A 22,086-nucleotide genomic window follows, 5' to 3' on the forward strand; every position below is an offset into this window, starting at 1 on the left:
TCCACCATTACATATTATTTACTTATATGTTCCACTTTTCAAATTTTTGTTGAACATTGCAGATTGAAATAACATGAATAGAGCCGATGTGATTCCTTATTCTATGTCAGAGAGGCATGTTTGTGCTACATAGCCTATTTCTATCTGAATGTTCCAAAGCGTTGCGTCCTGCTGAACAGGGGTGTAATTATTAGTCCAAAGAGTTGCAACGAAAATGAGAGTTTTCATGTAGTTCCCTCCCCGTTTTGTTCCGTTTGCTTTCGTTTAAGATAACATTTTGCAACGGAATCGGTGTAATGAATACATCCCAGTTCTTTCGGGTCAAAGAAAGCTGTAAAAACAGTCAATGTGTGCGTCTTTTATGGCCTTTGAATTATCTGTAATTTGTTGTTCTTGTTTGTTTGTATACTGGTCTTTTGTGGGGTGCAAATAACCTTGGCATGACCCTGGACAACACCCTGTTGTTCTCTGCAAACATCAAAGCAGTGACCCGCTCCTGCAGGTTCATGCTCTCTACAACATCCGTAGAGTACAACCCTACCTCACACAGGAAGCGGTGCAGGTCCTAACCCAGGCACTTGTCATCTCCCGTCTGGACTATTGCATCTCGCTGTTGGCTGTGCTCCCTGCGTGTGCCATCAATTTCATTTTTAGTTTAATTTAACCTTTATTCAACTAGGCAAATCAAATCCCTGCAATGTATCCAGAACGCTGCAACCCGCCAGGTTTTCAACCCTCCCAAGTTCTCCCATGTCACCCCGCTACTCCATGGTGCTTGCCTACAAAGCAGCAAGAGGAATTGCCCCTCTCTCTCGAGGCTATGTTCAAACCCTACACCCTAAACAAGATCAATAAGGGAGCTTTTTTGAGTTGCATATCTCACGTCTTCACTGTTCTTTCATGCTCAATGACGCACCATGGCCTCTCCACTTATATTGGAGCAGTTTTGAATGATTTCATATGTGGTATGATTACTAGTTAGGATATTGCAGATCTGGACAACTACCCACCTACCACTATTGTCATTAAGAATGATGGATAGAGGGCAGGATAGGTACCGGTAGACTACATTGACCTGTGTGGTATAGTTAGCGGACAGGAAAGCATAGTGCATAAGGGAAGTTCCAAAACACCTTGAAATAGGAGAGAGATATACATGTTTAGGGATTATTATCCTACCTAGACTAGCCTAGGTTATTGCAATGAATAATTTAATAAGGCTATTGTTTACAGGTGAGTACAACATTTGACTCTAGGCATGTATACTGCAGGGAAATTGTCATTTGAATAATGACACAAAAGCCCTGTGATTTTCTAGATTTCATTCCATTTGCATTAGTTGTGGGTCTACTCTGAACAGTTTATAAAGTAGAGAAAGGCACAGTAGCAGCCCAGTCTGGCTGTATTTTAAGTTCTGACACTGGGACCGGCAGGTAGCCTGGCGGTTAGAGCGTTGGGCCAGTAGCCGAAAGGTTACTATATTGAATCCCGAGCTGCCAAGGTACAAATCTGTCATCCTGCCCCTGAACAAGGCAGTTACCCACTGTTCCTAGGCTGTCATTGAAAATAAGAATTTGATCTTAACGGACTTACCTAGTTAAATAAAATATAAAAATATATAGTAAAACCTGCAAAAGACCAAATGTTAACATGGGGAAAAAAACACACTACACCCTCTGCCCAAAGCAACAAAAAAAAAAAAAAAAAGTTAGACATTTCTTACTGTCCCTGTGTAGATAAATACCATTTAGTGCATATTGGGTTTTAGTCAACCTATGGATAGTATTCATCTGAGCAAAATGATTGAAACCCAAAGGAAGTCACCATTGTATTTTAGATACATTTGGTCCACAAAAACTCTCCACCATCTTTTTCTTCTTGCATCCAACAAAAGTGCGTTTGGCCACACCACCATTTCTTTTTTCCACTTCCTTTTGCTCCATCATGGCCGCCGTTGGCCACAACCTGGAACAGCACAAACACACCCCCGGCCTAAGTAGTTCAGATGATATCCCATACAGAAGGACCACAAACCCCATTTTCACTCATCCATGAAATCCCAAGTCATCTCGACATCTTGTTAATGTCAGAACATTGCAAGCCAAACCCTTCGCCGCTGATCTGGCCGCTATTCCGCTTGTTGTTGTAGCTAGTGGTAGCCAATGCTACCTGTGCCTCCGCAGGAACACAAAATGAAAACAATGTTGCTACTTTAGGCAGATAAAGCCATCTCCTTATTTGCTGTAGGCTGTAAAACTCCGGCTGTGGCCATATCTAAGGTAGCTTGTTTGAACGATTTTATCTTGTTGAGAAACACCGGATTTTCAGATTAAAACGAAAATATAACCCTGAAAAGCTCTGTATAAAAGAGCGCGCCAAGAGACCATTGTGCTTAAAGCCAAGAGCAGACAAAGCTACACGTGTTTACTGAAAGTGTAGGATGAGTCACTTGAAGACGGAACATTTGAGATAGACTACATTGCAGTTGAGCTGCGCAGACACACACTACACTATTTTAGACGTGGTTAATTGTTGAATCCGTGAGGGATTTAGACAAAAATATTGTAGCGACCCGCACAGACAGCTGTGTGTTATGTGCTAGGCTAGGAGGTGGTTGTGTTGTACTGACCAGTACCCGGTGTTCGCGGGGTCCGACATGTCAATCAACCTGCTATCTGCCAATCACGGGAATGCCTGGAATGTTCTGATGCCGGGCATCCTGGTGGTTGGCGGAGTGGCGTGGAGGGGGGTTGGGCATTGGAAGTTAAGACCAGGTTCAGCCTTTGTTCTCTCTCTCTTACGTCTGGGCTTCACAAGAGAAGGTCACGATTGGCTTGTGGGTTATCTGTCATCTATTTGGCGTGTGCTACGGCCCAAACAGTAGCCTGTGTAAAGTTGGTTCAATAAACCGTCAATTCGCAAACTCAAGCCTCTGTCTGGACAATTGTTCATTTATGATCTAGTCAGGTCATTACAATATGATAACGCTAGTGTTCTACAAAATTTTCGGAATATTCCACAATTGTGTGGCCTGCTGAACTGAAATAGATGCCGGTACTGCTTATATTTAGGTGCAGCTAATATTCTAAGAGGTGCAGGAACAAGCAGTAGAAAACGTGAGGTACTGGTACTCGGTTCCGGTAAGCCCTTGGTCAAGTCAAGCAGTGTATCTACTGGTCAAAGCGAAAACATACTTTATATGATGGCTTACTGGCAAGTTATAATAATTGGTTGCTTTAAAACAATTTGAAGTAACATTCAAAACCAGCTAGTTTTATACATGAGGAACGACAAATGAAGCTAAAAAACGGAACTAACAACTATCAAGTCTACTGTGAAAGAACACTGATAAACACAGCACAAATGAAATATTGAACTTTTTAGAGGTCAGTTTAAAAGCCAGCTAATGATTACACCCCCGATGGATCAAAAAGGTCAAACTGACAACGCCAGTGTTTGACATACATGTACATCATTTGCAATTTATTTGGCGTAAATTAACACTGATTTGCCGTTGAACACATACAGGGGTGAAAATATATAACTCAATGCACAGATCATTAGTGAAGGTCCTGGATGAAGTTTAAAAAAAATCTGCTTTAAGATTCAAGACATGTATAACTCTCCTCTTTCCCTCGCCTGGGAATCAGCATCATAATCTACTTAGTCTTCCAAACACTGTTGGACAAAAATAGCACAGGTAAAGTAAAAATACAAAAGTGGGTTTGGTCTCTTAAATAAATTGATAGCATGAATGAGAGAGAAGGGGGGGGGTTCTCAGTCATCCAGGAAGTCCTCGTCCAGGTTGACGTCCGAGGTATCAATGTCGTCCAGCTCCATGTTGTCCAGGTCGTCTTCAAGTTCGTCCAGGACCTGGGGAAGTAAACACACAACGTTAACACCTGGCCCATAACACAGCTAATGGTACTGATATTGCAACAGGGTATATTCATACATCTCGATTTCTTCTCACTGGGTAAAGCGCCTCACCTACTGAACATTTGTCTATTTCTAGGGAGGCTGTTGCCTACCTTGTCCTTCTGTGACTCAGATGAGCTGGGGCTTTCCTCCTCAGGTGCAACCTCAGGCTCTGCCTCCGAGGGGATCACGGCTGCAGCCACGGGGGCCACTACCGCCGCCAACACGGACGCCATCACGCCTGCGGCCAGCATGGTCTCCTCGCCGCTGTCTTCAGCCTGCTGGTGGACGCGCACACACAGACATGAGCAGGACTCCACACACCAGGGGTGTGAGATCTGTTTTTTAGCATCTCCCCAGTTTCCATCTTTAATCCAGCCAACATGTGAGGGCTTTTCTAGATGTGAAACTCTACTCTTCCACTTCTAGGTCTGTGATATCAAAAACATATTGTCTGTGTAGAACTAGAACTACAAAGCCTTTAATCAAGTTGACTACCAATTAGTCTTTGTAGTGGAGGTTTCTGAGAAGAATGAAGACTTACCAGTACCGGTGTAGCGAGGGAGAGTGGAGCTCCTTTGGGCTCGTAGCCCGTGGCCTCCTCTAGTATATTACGTTCTTCATTGGGCTGGAGAAAAGAGACACGAGGAATGGGTGTTGTGTGTCAACGATCAGACAAAGACAGCAATGGATGAGATAAGGATGGAGAGAGTGGACAACTTCTGTGATGCAAATATGCATCCATAACTATCTTTCAGATTCGAGATGTGAACGTCAGATTATTCACATTTATTAAAGCTCCACCTCCAACCCCCACCACTCACCGTGATGAGAGGGTAGTTGGTGGCGGGCAGGGAGTTGCCCAGGCAGGTCTCACGGAGGAACTGCTCGGCCACGAACGACTCCTTCAGCCCGGGGAACAGGTTCTCATACTCAGTGGGGTCGGCCAGTGACTCAGCCGCCTTCTGGTTGACCTTGGCCAGGCTCTCCCTCCACAGCTTGACCACTCTGGACACCTGGCTGGGTAGGTAGGTGCGGGCCAGGAAGGCCGCCTCGGGCAGTCGGTTGGTCCGGATCAGCAGCTCTAGACAGTGGTCCAGTCTGAGGACAGACAGCCAGACACCAGTGTCAGAGAGAGGTCCAATACACTCCTACTAATCACATGTTCTATCATAAAGAGTAAAGTTATGTACTTTCCAAGAGCTTATTTTTGCTCATTGTTAACAGCTATAACAAGTAAGTCTGATGCCTCACTGTCATGGATGAAGGAATAGCGCCGGTGACAGAAAGATTCCATTGGTAATACACTGAACAAAAAAACTAAACAAATATAAAGTGTTCGTCCCATGTTTTATGAGCTGAAATGAAATATCCCAGAAATGTTCCATACACACAAAAAGCTTATTTCTCAACATCCCTGTTAGTGAGCATTTCTCCCGTGTCAAGATAATGCATATCAAGAAGCTGATTAAACAGCATGATCATTACACAGGTGCACCTTACGCAATAAAAGGAGAGTCTAAAATGTGCAGTTTTGTCATAGAACACAATACCACAGATGTATTTTGAGGGAGCATGCAATTGGCATGCTGACTGCAGGGATGTCCACCAGATAATTGAATGTTAATTTCTCTACCATAAGCAGCCTAAGCCGTTGTCTATCAACAATGACAAGCCACCAGGGTCTGACAACTTGGATGGAAAATTAATGAGGATAATAGCATACGATATTGCCACTCCTATTTGCCATATTTTCTATTTAAGCCTACTAGAAAGTGTGTGCCCCCAGGCTTGGAGGGAAGCAAAAGTCATTCCGCTACCTAAGAATAGCAAAGCCCCCTTTACTGGCTCAAATAACTGACCAATCAGCCTGTTACAAACCCGTAGTAAACTTTTGGAAAGAAATGTGTTTGACCAAATACAGTGCTATTTTACTGTAAACAAATTGACAACAGACTTTCAGCACGCTTATAGGGAAGGACATTCAACAAGCACAGCACTTGCACAAATGACTGATGTTTGGCTAAGAGAAATTGATGATAAATTGTGGAGGCTGTTTTGTTAGACTTCAGTGCGGCTTTTGACATTATCAACAATAGTCTGCTGCTGGAGTTGTAGTTTTATTTAACAAGTCAGTTAAGAACAAATTCTTATTTACAATGACGGCCTACACTGGCCAAACCCAGACGATTCTGGGCCAATTGTGCGCCGCCCTATGGGACTCCCAATCACGGCCGGTTGTGATACAGCCTGGAATCGAACTAGGGTGTCTGTAGTGATGCCTCTAGTACCGAGATGCAGTGCCTTAGAACGCTGTACCACTTGGGAGCCCAAGCCTCTCCAACATAATCTAGGTAGAATCAGGAATTCCCCATGGCAACTGTCTAGGCCCATTACTTCTTTCAATCTTTACTAATGACATGCCACTGGCTTTGAGTAAAGCGTCTATATATGCTGATGACTCAACACGTCAGTTACTAGAGCGACTGAAAGGACTGCAACACTTAACAAAGAGTTGCAATTAGTTTCTGAGTGGGTGGCAAGTAATAAGTTAGTCCTAAATATTACTAAAACTAAAAGCATTGTATTTGGGACAAATCATTCACTAAACCCTAAACCTCAACTAAATCTTGCAATAAATAAGGTGGAAATTGAGCAAGTTGAGGAGACTAAACTGTTTGGAGTAACCCTGGATTGTAAACTGTCATGGTCAAAACATATTGATACAACAATAGCTATGATGGGGAGAAGTCTGGCCATAATAAAGTGCTGCTCTAACTTCTTAACAGCACTATCAACGAGGCAGATCCTACAGGCCCAAGTTTTGTCGCACCTGGACTACTGTTCAGTCGTGTGGTCAGATACCACAAAAAGGACTTTGACATGCTTATTATTATTAGCTCCATCTCTCCTTGCTCAATGTGGACGAGAGATTGACTTAATCACTGCTTGTATTTATGTGAGGTATTGACATGTTGAATGCACCAAGCTGTCTGTTTGAACTACTGGCTCACAGCACAGACACCCATCATTACCCCACAAGATATGCCACCAGAGGTCTCTTCACAGTCCCCAAATCCAGAACAGACTATTGGAGGTGCACAGTACTACAAAAAGCCATGACTACATGGAACTCTTCAACTGCACTGTTGGTTAAGGGCTTGTATAGTAAGCATTTCACGGTAAAGTCTACACCTGTATTCGGCGCATGTGACAAATAACTTTTGATTTGATTTAATGTTGTAAATTTTATAAACTGCCTTAATTTTGCTGGACCCCAGGAAGAGTAGCTGCAATGGGAATCCAAAATAAATACAACATTGTTTTAGAGAATTTAGCAGTACGGCCAACCGGCCTCACAACCGCAGACCAGGTGTTACCCCGCCAGCCCAGGACCTCTACATCTGGCTTCTTCACCTGCAGGATCATCTGTGGGGGGAGGGGTGCTGAGGAGCATTTCTGTCTGTAATAAAGCCCTTTTGTTGGGAAAAACTCATTCTGATTGGCTGGGCCTGGCTCCACAGTGGGTGGGCCTATTGCCCTCCAAGTCCCACCCATGGCTGCACCCCTGCCCAGTCATGTGAAATCCATAGATTAGGGCCTAATGAATTTATTTCAATTAACTTAATTCCTTATGAACTGTAACTCAGTAAAAACGTTAATTGTTCCATGTTGTGTTTATATTTTTGTTCAATGTAAATCACATGATGTGCTCCATCCACCTGCCTGTTCCCCTCTTCTGTACTCACTTCCCCTGCAGGAAGTAGGTCATGAATGCCACGTTGTTCTTGCCGTCCCGCTCGGCGCCCTCGGCCAGCTTGCCCACCATGGCGGCGTTGCCCGAGGCGGTGGCCAGCAGCAGCAGGCCACCGTAGTCCTGGGCGTGATGAAGGCACTCCTGGGCCAGGCTAAACTGGCACTTACTGATGGCCAGCTCTGCCAGCTGCTTCCACTTCTGCTCCGACTGCCACCAGAGAAAACAACAGTTCTAATGTTTACATTCACGTTATACAGTACTGTCAGTTAGACGGATATCGTAGGAGTTGAATCCTCACTTCAAGCTAATACAATTACATAGTTAAGCATCGTTTAGTGCAGCTTAGCTGAAGGACGGTTAATTAATTTAACTACACAGTCCATTCAGATCTAAATCAGATGTTGACTAAATATATTTAAACTTAGAAGATAGTCTTCAGTATTGAATAACTAATTGTAGAATGACTGACATATATTCATATTTAGTCTTTGAACTCTTGTAGTGTGTGTGCAGTGGTCTCTCCATAGCCTACTGTACTGTAGGTCTCACCTCTGCCTCCACAGCCAGCTGATAGGCGATCTTCAGCTCCCCCAGCTGCAGGGCAAGCTCAAACCTGTGCTCCGAGTCTGATGACACGGCCAGAGCCTGCTGCTTGAAGCCCTGGATGACCAACAAGAACATATCAGTAAACATTGTAACATTTCATGCAGTCACACAGTCAGTTCACACAACAGCAGCCACATACAATTTTTGTTTTGAAATGGAGAGCCCAGAAATGCAAGCATCCCATAGTCTAGCTAGAATTCCCGTTGCACCCCGGCTACACCATAGGTTCAAAATACTACATTTTACTTCATCTATTCGCCTCACTTCCTCTGTGAACAGGAAGTTCCTGACCTGTTTCTCCAGGAAGTGTGCTACGCGGGTCCTCTGCTCCTTGGGGATGGTGGGCAGCACTTTGTCGGCCATGCCAAAGTCCCGGCGCATCACAGCTGTCTGGTACTCCAGCACAGACACCAGTAGGGAGTAGCTGACGATGTTCAGCTCCTTGTCACCCAGGTACAGGCGGTCGTCCTTGGGGATGTAGCCCAGGAGGTACATGGTTCTACGGATGGAGCAGATAGACCATATGTAATAGGGATTTAAAAGGAAACTGATCACACTTTGAGATGGCGTTCTAAGACTGGTTTCCAATGCACAGATAAAGCCTAGTTGTCGACTAAAAAGCATGCTGAATGAAGGAAGATCTTTTTAGTCCAGGACTAGGCTTAACGTGTAACTGACAGCGTTTTAGCAACGTGAAATCTGATACAAATCTGTTCATATACACCAGGGAAGAATATGATGCCCCCTTATTTATTGGCCATTTTCTGAGCACTTTCATAGAATGTTTGGGAATGATGTAGAGTAAGGCATTTGGGAAAATTCTACAGCAATATATAGTGAGAAAGCGTCCGTGCGTTTGGACAATTAATAGACACCGCAGTAAATAAAACCTAATAAAGATGTCGGCTCTGTCCTGGACCAGACTCTACACAGACCGGTGCGCCATAGACAATCAGAACTACAATAGGCGTGTATGCAAATAAGCCATATGGGCCTGCCATCACTCACTTTCAACTGGACTGTGTAGGCTCTCTTCCTCCCTAAAATCAACAACAAAAGTTAGCCAGAGCCAGATGAGCTCAAATCTAGTGACAAACCCTCTTCTTCAGCTTAAAGTTGGCCGTCAAAATTGCACTGATAAACGATGGGGAAAAGTAGCTTGCCCTTCTGCAGCTTGCCTGCCAATGCAAGCTTGTCCCAACCCACATTTTGCCAATTGAATGGGAACTGCCTGCCTGCCCATTTGATCAATGCCAAATACACGATTGACAACTAAGAGATATTCATTCTGTGGAGAAGAGTTGTTCAAGGTCAGCATAGCTAGCAAAGCAATTCACATTTCTTGCTAGCTAACCAAATGACACCTGCATCTTTAGCTGTAGCCACTGAAAAACAGCGAGGGGAAAAAGTCAGTCACTCACTCACTTGTCCAATGACATCCTCCCAGCAGCTAGCTAACTAACATTGGTCTCTGTATTTTTAGCTTCCTAAATAGATACGCCTGCCTATTAGGCATGTTATGACTGACTTGTGATCATTGCCCTTGCTAGTTTAATTATATTGACATTCCCAGCCTTAGTTAATACATTTTTTGGGACAAAAGCGTATGAATGTAATTGAAAGTGAAACAGTGCATCCTGAGTGGGTGGAGGCAGCAAACAATGTACCAGGCCAGCTTCCATTTATAACCTGATAGGAATGTATTGGTGAATTATATTAATCATGTTCTGAACAACATCCAACTATTCTGCAAACTATGTCTTACTGTATGTCTTGGAAGTTTTTGTTGGTTTTGTAGCATAAACTGGGAATTTGATATTTTTGGCTGATATGACTGTCTGTTTGATATCTGCAAAATAGTTAAAACGCTGTTAGTTCCACTTTAATCTTTGTCCAGAACAAAAAAATACACTTAGGTTGTTGAGTAAGTTAGTGGGCTCCCCCCCCCCCCCCCCCCCGTTTATTCAGTTCAGTTATTTGTTGGATAGTCTTGTTGTAGAATGAATGTCAATGTAGCCCAAGCACATATGCTGCTTTCAACACAAAAGGACTTGACTGATTCAAATGTTAACGTGTCCCTAAAGAGGACACTAGTGGGGACTTTTGGCTTTACATTAGCTGACATAACACAAACATTTAGCCTATTTAGCAAATTTACAGAGGTTATTGTTTCTGGTCTTATACCCCCAACACCAGTGCTTACACAGCCAGCAAGACAGGGTCGCACTCAAAGCAGCACTAAGCTCCACGTATTCTTCAACTCCAGTCTCTTACTCCTGGATCGTATTCACTATGAACCAAACAGAGAGGGACCTACCTCAATTTGCCCAATAAGAAATATTTGTTTTGTTTTCTGTTGCAAAACGTATTGATACGCTGTGCTCTAATAAATATAACCCTGGTTCGCCGTACCTGTCCAGGTGAGCGATGGTGACAATCTCTCCCCCCACAAAGTAGTTGAGTCTGTTGACAGAGCTGGTGTAGATGAAGCAGTCTCCCACCCATAGGCCCGTCTTCACCACCTCCTGGATCTCCCCTTGGACCTGGAGGATCAAAACAGACACAAAATGGCCGACAGATTAGGGAGGCGGGTGTTCACTGGTGTTATGTTGTCAAGGGCACCAGAGTATTTGCCTGTCACACACACACACCTCAAAGGCGTCTTCGATGCCATCCTCGGTCACTCCCTCGTTGTTCTCTTGGGAGGCGGCTACTTTCTCTGACAGGTAGCGCAGGATGAAGAAGGAATCCTCTGTGGCTATACACACCAACTCCCCTGAGTCTGACCAGAAGATCTACAAACAGAGAGAGAGAGGAGGATGCAGTGTTCTCTCATGCTTCGCTTACGGTCCTGATGTCATGATGATGAAAACGTTAATGTCATATGCACATTTCTATCAACACGATATGGGGTAGAAAAGCAAACATTCACCGAAACAGACCCTTGTACATGCTAGGATGCTCCTGTACATATCTATATTCTGATAAAGATGCTATTTTCTCAACAGTACTCACATGTTTGGGCTGGATCTCGACGCGGCGGATCAGCTCTGTGTTTTCCCAGTCATAGAAGGCCAGACCGTTCACTGACCTGACGCCTAGCAAAAAGCCTCCATAGATACCTGCAGGGAAATTTATATCAGGGTCATATTCATTGGGCACCAGTTGGAAGAAAACATACTGAAACACATATGGACTACCTGGATTTGTCCAATAAGAACGTTCATTTCATTTTCTGTTTTCATTACCTGGCGGGTTCCATCAAAACTGTCATAACAATTTGTTTGCAGTATCTTTGTTCACACTACTAACTACCTGGGCCGGCCTTCTTCCACTTACCTTCAGCACCAAAGTCTGGCTTGAAAGACTTCTTCTCCTTGAAGTTCTTGAAGATTTTGACCACACTGTTGCTTTCCCTGATGGCATACCTATGACAAGACAGACCATGGACATTTGTGAGTGACAGAAAGTAATCATCCATTCTTGGAAGAAGAAAATAAATAAAATCACAATTTGATTGGTTATTAAATTAAATTATATAAAGCTAAATCCCAATTGCTGTGAATGAATTGTAGGGGTGTGTGTGATGGGACTCACTCGGAGGAGTCGTGTGCCCAGACAAACTCCTGCGCTGAGCCGAAGCTCTTGTTCCTCAGGGCCATAGCAGTGTAGATGATGTACTCTCCGTCTCCACACACCACAACAAACCTGACAACACAAACAACAATGCATATGGATTAGAGGGGCTCTATAAAACTTCCAGATTTTCAACAGACTCTGAAGTTGAGGTGTGTTTGGAGAAATAGACATTTATTTCTGGAGATGTTGAACACGTTTTAAAGTATGTGTGTGTGGGGGGGTCCATATGTTTTCTAACAAATTTGTTTTTTTGATATAACATTTGAAAACAGCTTTGCCTTTAAAAGTGTGGCACACAAATATGCAGTTGTTGTGCAAGACATTTGAATATATTCCCTGAATAGCTGACACGGGAATCCAATGCAGTGCGGACTGACCTTCCGTTGGGGTTGTGCTGGATGGTCTGGGGGTAGATCTCACAGCTGCCCATGTCTTTGACGGCCAGCGGCAGCCTCTCTCCATCCTTGATCTCCGTGTCGCCCATGGCCTTCAGGTTGGCCTGCTGCACCTCCGAGTGCTTGGCCCAGATGATCTTCCCACTGGTGTCCATGGACATGGCTGGCTCCTCACGCCCCAGCTACAAATCACAGGAGAGGATGGAATAAAGTACCAAGGCTTTCAGGAGCGCAGAGGAGATGTCACTGAGTAGTTGTTTCAACATAGTAAGGTAGTTAAAGAGTATGTGTGCAATATGTACAAACAGAAATTCTATCAAACTCAATGGAAACCCATCAGTGTGAAAATATATATATTTTTCTTGAGTTTGACTCTTATGCACAAATATATAGTCATTGACGTTTCTATTGAACACCTTGATGATGATGCTGCCCTCGTCGTAGCCCAGCGCCACGTTGTTGGAGCCTCTCAGGCCACACACACACCACACGCGCTCCATGCCGTAGTTCAGCGTGCTCTCCAGACGGTATGTACTCGAGTGCCAGATACGCACAGTGCCTAAGGAACCAGAGAATGGATTTTAAAAAATATTTTTGGGACTTGCGTGCATGTTTTTATTTAACGGTTTTATTTAACGTTTGTATTTTTCGATATGTAAAATCATCCAGAGTGGAGCAAATATATCTGCTCAGCAACAGAAGAAGTACTTTCAGACGATCGGAATATGATAGTGTGTATCAGGAATTTCCTCACCGTCCTCTGAGCCTGTGATGATGATAGGCAGCTCTGGGTGAAAGCTGACACACGACACATTCTGGGCGTGGCCCTCCAGGGTCTGCACACACGTCTTGTTCTGATGGGAGGAAATAAAGAGAGAGAGAGTGATACTCTCTTGGTGAGAGACAAGGGGACGAGAACGGTCAGCAAGACTAAAATAGTCATGCGCAAACACACAGTCCACTAACCCCGCCTCCATTGAGTAGATGAGGCACAGGACAGCACTCACCCTTAGTAACGCAGTAGTGAATGGATGCTTTGCATAGTGTCTTACTGCATTTACTACTGAGTTACACAGAATTTGGCCATGCTCATCTACATATAAATCTGAATCTACTACAGTAGAATGTCATTTCACTGCTTGTTATGATCTGGAAGTGGCTACAATGTTTCATCCCACCTCTGTCTTACCTGGTAGTCCCAAATCTTGACCAGACGGTCATCAGCACCTGATATGAGGTATGGCTTGTCCCCTCCGCTGTAGTAGTCAATGCAGTTGACTCCTTTCTCATGGCCCTCAAGGGTGAAGTTAGGAGAGGAGGAGCCCAGCTGCCACACCTGGGATAAGACAGACCATGTGTCAGAAAAAAACAACACTCACAAACATCGACACTCTATGGTTGTTGTAAGCACACAACTTTTGTTAAGCAGTCATCACACACACACAGTGTCTGGTGTTACCTTGATGGTTCTGTCCAGAGAAGCGCTGGCAAACTGGTTGTTGTCTTTAGGGTTGATGACGATCTGCATGACGTAGTGGGTGTGGCCCTCAAACACCTGACTGCAAGACCACTTCTTCTCCCAGTCCCACAGCTTGATTAGCATGTCGTCTGGACACACACAGGAAGTAACAGTCACTTAATATCATACTTGTGTGACAGAGAATGAGTATAAAAAGTATAAAAAGACGGGAGTCAAAAAAAGAAAAAGAAGAGTTACTGATTGCGCACCACTGCTTGTGAGGATGTAGGGCTGGGTGGGATGCACGGCGATACAGCGGATGTAGTCAGAGTGGGCCTCAAACATGTGGACCCTCTCCAGGGTGTTGTAGTTGAACACACGGATCTGCATGTCATCCTACAGAGAGGAAGGAGGAAATGCAGTGAGCACGTAATCTCCATTCTACAAGTCAACACAAAGTGGTGGAAGATAAGATAGACCATCAGTAGTTCTCGTTTCTCATTAGCTAGATGCTTGTCCTGAATTTTAAATCAGCATCACTCACCGCTCCGGTTATGACCCAGTTCTTCCTGGCTACAAACTTCGATGCTCTCACTGGAAGGTCACACACTTCGAAGGTCTTCACCAAGGTCTGGATTGGAGATATTTAGAAATCGTACATTTTAATTGCATATACGTTTCGCTTTGAGTTGTTTATCTCCATGGTGCAAGTACTCAACATCAAACTGGAACCGTGTGTGTTTGTTTACCTGTGTTTCGTGGTTCCAGACACAGACACTACCATTGTACAGGCTGGCCAGCATCCACGGCTCGGTCGGGTGGAGGTCCACGCTCTTCACACGGTCTGACCGGGCTGTCAGCTTCCGCTTGATGTCCAGCCTGAGAGGCTGTGAGACAGATGAGATGCTGTCAAGTCAATCCAAATAAACTGACAGAGCAGTGCATTAGTCATTAGTCCAAACAGTTGCAATTTGCAACGAAAACTAAAGTCTATATTGGACAAATTCAGGTAGGCCCCTCCACGTTTCATTCCGTTTGCTTCTATTAAAGAAACGTTTTGCAACAGAATCGGCTTAATGAATACACCCCAGATTGCAGATCATAGCTAGTTTGCAAGCTAATGGTGATACAACTCTAGCTAGTACACAATTACTAATCCTTCCAAAATCCCCAAAAATGTAAACACAGCACAGTGGCTAGCAATGCAGCTACCGTACCATCAAATAAAAATATTTTACATGCTAAATATAGAGAGATGGCTAGCTAGATAAATATTGACTACAATATTGGATATTGATTACTGCATTGTTGGGTTTAGAGCGTGTAAAAAGGGCATTTCACTGGAATTATGCATGTGACATTAAACTTGAAACTGCTCAACGTAACGGTAGTAGGGAAATGTGATATGTACTGTAGCTAGCTAACGTTAACTAGCTTAATTAACTAGCTACGAGGACAAGAGCATCATTGCCAAAGGATAGCTAGACAAAAGGCTTCTTAACAGCTTCTACCCCTAAGCCACAAGACTCCTGAACAGCTAATCAAATGGCTACCCATTTTAACACTGGAGCTACTCTGATTATTATTCATGCATAGTCACTTTACCTCTACCTACATGTACAGTACCAGTCAAAAAAGTTTGGACACACCTAATCATTCAAGGGTTTTTCTTTATTTTTACTATTTTCTACATTGTAGAATAATAGTGAAGAAGTCAACACTATGAAATAACACATGTGGAATCATGTAGTTGTAACCAAAAAAGTGTTAACATATCAAAATATATTTTATATTTGACATTCTTCAAAGTAGCCAGCCTTTGCCTTGATGACAGCTTTGCACACTCTAGGCATTCTCTCAACCAGCTCCATGAGATAGTCACCTGGAATGCATTTCAATTAACAGGTGTACCTTGTTAAGTTAATTTGTGGAATTTCTTTCCTTCTTTTAATGTGTTTGAGCCAATCAGTTGTGTTGAGCCAATCAGTTGTGCTGCGACAAGGTAGGGTTGGTATACAGAAGATAGCCCTATTTGGTAAAAGACCAAGTCCATATTATGGCAAAAGACCAAGTCCATATTATGGCAAGAACAGCTCAAATAAACAAAGAGAAACTTTGAAAGTTTCTTCAAGTGCAGTCGCAAAAACCATCAAGCGCTATGATGAAACTGTCTCTCATGAGGACCACCACAGGAAAGAAAGACCCCGAGTTACCTCTGCTGCAGAGGATAAGTTCATTAGAGTTAACTGCACCTCAGATTGCAGCCCGAATAAATGTGTCAGAGTTCAAGTAGCAGACACATCTCAACATCAACTGTTCAGAGGAGACTGCATGAATCAGGCCTTCATGGTCGAATTGCTGCAAAGAAACCACTCCTAAAGGACACCAATAAGAAGACTTGCTTGGGCCAAGAAACATGAGCAATGGACATTAGACCGGTGGAAATCTGTCCTTTGGTCTAATGAGTCCAAATTTTAGATTTTAGATTCCCACTGCCGTGTCTTTGTGAGATGCAGAGTAGGTGATCTCATGGAGGAGGTGCGATGGTGCTTTGCTGGTTACAGTATCGTTGATTTATTTAGAATTCAAGACACACTTATCCAGCATAGCTACCAGAGCATTCTGCAGCGATGTGCCATCCCATCTGGTTTGCGCTTAGTGGGCCTAACAATTGTTTTTCAACAGGACAATGACCCAACACACCTCCAGGCTGTGTAAGGGCTATTTGACCAAGGAGAGTAATGGAGTGCTGCATCAGATGACCTGGCCTCCACAATCAGCCGACCTCAACCCAATTGAGATGGTTTGGGATGACTTGGACCGCAGAGTGAAGGAAAAGCAGCCAACAAGTGTTCAGCATATGTGGGAACTCCTTCAAGACTGTTGGAAAACCATTCCAGGTGAAGCTGGTTGAGAGAATGCCAAGAGTGTGCCAAGCTGTCATCAAGGCAAAATATAAAATATATTTTGATTTGTTCAACACTTTCTTAGTTACTACATAATTCCATATATATGTTATTTCATAGTTTTGATGTCTTCACTATTACCCTACAATGTAGATAATAGTAAAAATAAAAACCCTTGAATGAGTAGGTGTGTCCAAACTTTTGACTGGCACTGTAAATTATATCCAGCTCAGGGCTCCAGCTATGCGTTTGGTTTGCTAACTTTCTAGCTAAGTGGCTATCTTGCAAGATCAAGCTTCTTGGTTACATCAGAGACAATCAATCCCCTCTTGGATCAAGATCCCCAAATGAGTTTTGTTCTTAAAAAAAATATTATTATTTTATTGTTATTCTTTACGTTTGGACAGTAATAGCACCTTGTGTGTGTGCACTGCCAGTAATACCTGTATGTCCTGGTACAGGAACGGTATGAAGGTATTCAAATATGGATACAGCCAAACCCTAGTAAATAGTACATCTGTTGATGCTCATCAAACGACTTGTACGATCAAAGTTAGCATGGAGTCAAATATACAGTAAGTCAGTAGCAGAGAACAGATAATGGAGTTAGAGGCAAGATGTTCATTATCTTGACTGGTACTGTACCCCAGCACATTGACTCTGTACCGGTACCCCCTGTATATAGCCTCACTACTGTTATAGTTTTGGCAAGTCGGTTAGGACATCTACTTTGTGCATGACGCAAGTACTTTTTCCAACAATTGTTTACAGACAGATTATTTCACTGTATCACAATTCCAGTGGGTCAGAAGTTTACATACACTAAGTTGACTGTGCCATTAAACAGCTTGGAAAATTCCAGAAAATTATGTCATAGCTTTAGAAGCTTCTGATAGGCTAATTCACATCATTTGAGTCAATTGGAGGTGCACCTGTGGATGTATTTCAAGGCCTACCTTCAAACTCAGTGCCTCTTTGCTTGACATCATGGGAAAATCAAAATAAATCAGCCAAGACCTCAGAAAAATAATTGGAGACCCCACAAGTCTGGTTCATCCTTGGGAGCAATTTCCAAATGCCTGAAGGTACCACGTTCATCTTTACAAACAATAGTACGCAAGTATAAACACCACGCAGCCGTCATACCACTCAGGAAGAAGACGCATTCTGTCTCCTAGAGATGAGCGTACTTTGGTGCGAAAAATGCAAAAAAAAAATGCAAATCAAATCAATCAATCCCAGAACAACAGCAAAGGACCCTGTGAAGATGCTGGAGGAAACACGTACAAAAGTATCTATATCCACAGTAAAACGAGTCCTATATCGACATAACCTGAAAGGCAACTCAGCAAGGAAGAAGCCACTGCTCCAAAACCGCCATTAAAAAAGCAAGACTACGGTTTGCAACTGCACATGGGGACAAAGATTGTACTTTTTAGAAAAATGTCCTCTGGTCTGTTTGACCATAATGACCATCGTTATGTTTGGAGGAAAAAGGGGGATGGTTGCATGCCGAAGAACACCATCCCAACCGTGAAGCACGGGGGTCGCAGCATCATGTTGTGGGGGGTGCTTTGCTGCAGGAGGGACTGGTGCACTTCACAAAATAGATGGCTTCATGAGGCAGGAAAATTATGTGGATATATTGAAGCAACATCTCAAGACATCAGTCAGGAAGTTAAAGCTTGGCCGCAAATGAGTCTTCCAAATGGACAATGACCCCAAGCATACTTCCAAAGTTGTGGCAAATTGGCTTAAGGACAACAAAGTCAAGGTATTGGAGTGGCCATCACAAAGCCCTGACCTCAATCCCATAGAAAATTTGTGGGCAGAACTGAAAAAGTGTGTGCGAGCAAGGAGGCCTACAAACCTGACTCAGTAACACCAACTCTGTCAGGAGGAATGGGCCAAAATTCACCCAACTTACTGTTGGAAGCTTGTGGAAGGCTGCCCAAAATCAGCCATTCCGATTAATCGGTCGACCTCTAATTCTGACATTTCACATTCTTAAAATAAAGTGGTCATCCTAACTGACCTAAGACAGGGAATTTTTACTAGGATTCAATGTCAGGAATTGTGAAAAACTGAGTTTAAACTGTATTTGTTATTTTTCTTATTTTTTTATAGATTTTTTACTTTTTATTTTTGTAAATACTTTCTTGACACTTATTTTTCTTAAAACTGCATTGTTGAGACAGGCTAGCCACTTCGCTGATCCTCAACACAGGGGCCCCACAAGGGTGAGTGCTCAGCACCTTCCTGTACTCCCTGTTCACCCATGACTGCGTGGGCATGCACGCCTCTAACTCAATCATCAAGCTTGCAGACAAAACAACAGTAGTGGGCTTGATTACCAACAATGACAAGACAGCCTACAGGGAGGAGGTAAGGGCACTCAGAGTGTGGTGTCAGGAAAACAACCTCACTCAACGTCAACAAAACAATGGAGATGATCGTGGACTTCAGGAAACAGCAGAGGGAGCACCCCCCTATCCACATTGACGGGACAGCAGTGCAGAAGGTGTAAAGTTAAGTTCTTTGGCACACACATCACAGACAAACTGAAATGGTCCACCCACACAGACAGTGTGGTGAAGAAGACGCAACAGCGCCTCTTCAACCTCAGGTGACTGAAGAAATTTGGCTTGTCACCTAAAACCTTGACAAACTTTTACAGATGCACAATTGAGAGCATCCTGCCGGGCTGTATCACCGCCTGGTACAGCCACTGCACCGCCCACAACCGCAAGGCTCTCCAGAGGGTGGTGCGGTCTGCACAACGCATCACCGGGGGCACCTGGTGATACTACCTGCCCTCCAGGACACCTACAGCACCCGACGTCACAAGAACCCCAAAAAGATCATCAAGGATGACAACCACCTGAGCCAAGGCCTGTTCACCCCGCTACCATCCAGAAGGTGAGGTCAGTACAGGTGCATGAAAGCTGAGACCGAGAGACTGAACAACAGCTTCCATCTCAAGGCCATGAGACTGTTAAACAGCCATCACTAACACAGAGAGACTGCTGCCTACATACAGACTTGAAATCATTGGCCACTTTAATAAATGGATCACCAGTCACTTTAATAATGCCACTACTAATGTTTACATATTTTGCATCACTCATCTCATATGTATTTACTGTATTTTATAACATCTTTTGCATCTTGCCTATGCCACTGTCATTGCTCATCCATATATTTATATATATATTCTTATTCCATTCCCTTAGATTTGTGTGTATTAGGTAGTTGTTGTGGAATTGTTAGGTTACATGTTGGGACTAGAAGCACAATCATTTCCCTACACTCGCAATAACATCTGCTAACCATGTGTATGTGAACAATAAAATTAGATTTTTGGTTAAGGGCTTGTAAGTAAGCATTTAGAGCGTTGGACTTGTAACCGAAAGGTTTCAAGATCAAATCCCCAAGCTGACATGGTAAAAATCAGTCTTTCTGCCCCTGAACAAGGCAGTTAACCCACTATTCCTAGGCCGTCATTGAAAATAAGAATTTGTTCTTAACTGACTTGCCTAGTTAAATAAAAGGTCAAATAAAATAAAAAATGTCACTAAGGTGAAATACCTTCTGTATTCAGAGCATGTGACAAATACAATTTGATTTGACTTGATTATCCTTGCTACTTAGCAAGTGTTTGGCTAGCTATCATCATTCCCAAAATATAATAATGCATTGGAATAGTTTAGACACAAGGACGAACAGCACTACCGCACCGGTTGTCTCGAACTCTGAATTCTCGGCTATGAAATGCAAACTGACATTTACTCGTGATATAACTTCTGACCTGTTGCACCCTCTACAACCAATGTGATTATTATTATTTGACACTGCAGGTCATCTATGAACACCATATACTCTTATAATCTCCACCCGGTACAGCCAGAAGAGGACAGGCCACCCCTCAGAGCCTGGTTCCTCTCTAGGTTTTTTCCTAGGTTCCTGCCTTTCTAGGGAGTTTTTCCTAGCCACCGTGCTTCTACATCTGCATTACTTGCTGTTTGGGGTTTTAGGCTGGGTTTATGTATAGCACTCTGACATCTGCTGATGTAAAAATGGCTTTATAAATACAATTGACTACCGTTAGTAGGTGGACAAATTGTGAGCTAACTGACTAGCAACAGGCCTAGCTTGTTTTGCTAGCTATCGTTACCTTAGCTAGCATGTCTCAATCACTACCGCGCCGTCTTTACTGACATAAACTGGTCACATGTCACCAAACATTACAATTCAGACTACATATCTGTACGTAATATATAACTTTCAACATCGAATGTAAACTTGTCTCACCATGTTTTATCCCTGGATTGTCTCTCTTTATGTGAATGAATTGCGAATAATTACAGTCGGTGCTGCGTTTTCTGTGGACGGACTGTCGAGTAGTGACGTGGAACCCATGAAACTTCCTGAAACTGCGTGAGATGCTAATCGATGACGTGTGGTTTGGGGTCGTGGCACTTTTTCCAAGGTGCACTGCTGTAGTTTAGCTATAACTTTGTTAAAATGACTATTTCAAACATAGCATATACATGTTGTGCACATTAAGATGTTTCTGCAGTTTATAAACATGTTCAGACGGTTATTTCCCGAACTAAATGAATCACTGTGATGGCCCAAATTGCAGTATCTTTGTAAAACTGGTGTTCAGTCCAGGGTAGAAAGCATACCCACTAGTTTATGTTCCTAATCCTATATGGTTTAGGAGTCTTCGCTGTGTATCAGCTATGGCCATATGGAATTGTCTTTGACCAGGTAGTAGTTTCTCAAAGTTGTTTATGCCAGCTGGGACCAGCAAGCTATGGTCCCTCTTGTGTCAGGGCTTTTTCTGCTTGGGGGACCGCTCACATTAAAACTAGAACTGTAAAACTGACTCCGTTGTAAATTAACTATCTCAGCACATCCCTCAGACTGACGCTGGCCAATGACACAGAGGTTAAGAAACACTGGGCTATACAAATGAGTCTAATAAATGATCAGCCAGCGGGACGTTTAGCAATAATAGTGGGTTGCCATGATCAACTTTGAGAGGTTTTAGGCTAACACATGACAGATTCATTTCTATGAAAAGACTGACAACATTGTATTAGAGTTATGGAATATTTGCCCAACAAAAACAACATATATAAGGCTGAAAAGAGGGAACAATAAACAATGCTTTATTCAGATTTGCTTGTGTTATGATATGAGTTTGAAACAGTATGACAAAAGAAATTGGTGAATCCAGTAACTTATATCCAGATGTCCTTTATTATTTTTTCTTAATGTTTAAACCCCTACAAGCAGACTATGTCCTCACAGGTCAGTTTCTGTGAATTCAGATAATACATCTAAAGTGTTTGAGGTCAGATATCAATTTTTGTATTGGGAGCTTGGGCTGTCATCTTC

The 22,086-nt window shown here is 43.2% G+C and overlaps 1 protein-coding gene across 2 annotated transcripts; it reads right to left on the reverse strand.

The window, feature by feature from the left end:
- Positions 1 to 3,453: 3,453 nt before the first annotated feature.
- Positions 3,454 to 21,100, reverse strand: LOC115103230 (coatomer subunit beta'). Of its 2 annotated transcripts, none has more exons than XM_029624034.2 (21): positions 20,992 to 21,100; positions 14,524 to 14,661; positions 14,319 to 14,405; positions 14,044 to 14,170; positions 13,775 to 13,923; positions 13,505 to 13,651; positions 13,070 to 13,169; positions 12,732 to 12,874; positions 12,298 to 12,497; positions 11,879 to 11,989; positions 11,621 to 11,709; positions 11,297 to 11,403; positions 10,933 to 11,076; positions 10,694 to 10,824; positions 8,573 to 8,780; positions 8,225 to 8,335; positions 7,668 to 7,882; positions 4,743 to 5,019; positions 4,463 to 4,546; positions 4,032 to 4,196; positions 3,454 to 3,873 (listed from the first exon to the last, which is right to left on the reverse strand). In XM_029624034.2, exons 1-21 carry the CDS (start codon positions 20,992 to 20,994, stop codon positions 3,778 to 3,780), a joined length of 2,832 nt encoding a protein of 943 aa, XP_029479894.1. In that variant the 5' UTR covers positions 20,995 to 21,100; the 3' UTR covers positions 3,454 to 3,777. The 2 variants fall into 2 exon arrangements, with proteins under 2 accessions (XP_029479894.1, XP_029479892.1); XM_029624032.2 differs by having other exon boundaries at positions 4,032 to 4,199.
- Positions 21,101 to 22,086: the final 986 nt, after the last annotated feature.

Source organism: Oncorhynchus nerka, linkage group LG20 (assembly GCF_034236695.1).
Source record: "Oncorhynchus nerka isolate Pitt River linkage group LG20, Oner_Uvic_2.0, whole genome shotgun sequence".
Lineage (NCBI taxonomy): Eukaryota > Metazoa > Chordata > Actinopteri > Salmoniformes > Salmonidae > Oncorhynchus > Oncorhynchus nerka.

Excerpts from the sequence above, each read along its gene's own strand:
- LOC115103230 (XM_029624032.2), bottom strand. Across the intron at positions 11,990-12,297 it reads CAGCACAACCCCAACGGAAG|GTTTGTTGTGGTGTGTGGAG; the intron begins GTCAGTCCGCAC and ends TTGTGTTGTCAG. Across the intron at positions 4,200-4,462 it reads CCCTCGCTACACCGGTACTG|CAGGCTGAAGACAGCGGCGA; the intron begins GTAAGTCTTCAT and ends CGCGTCCACCAG.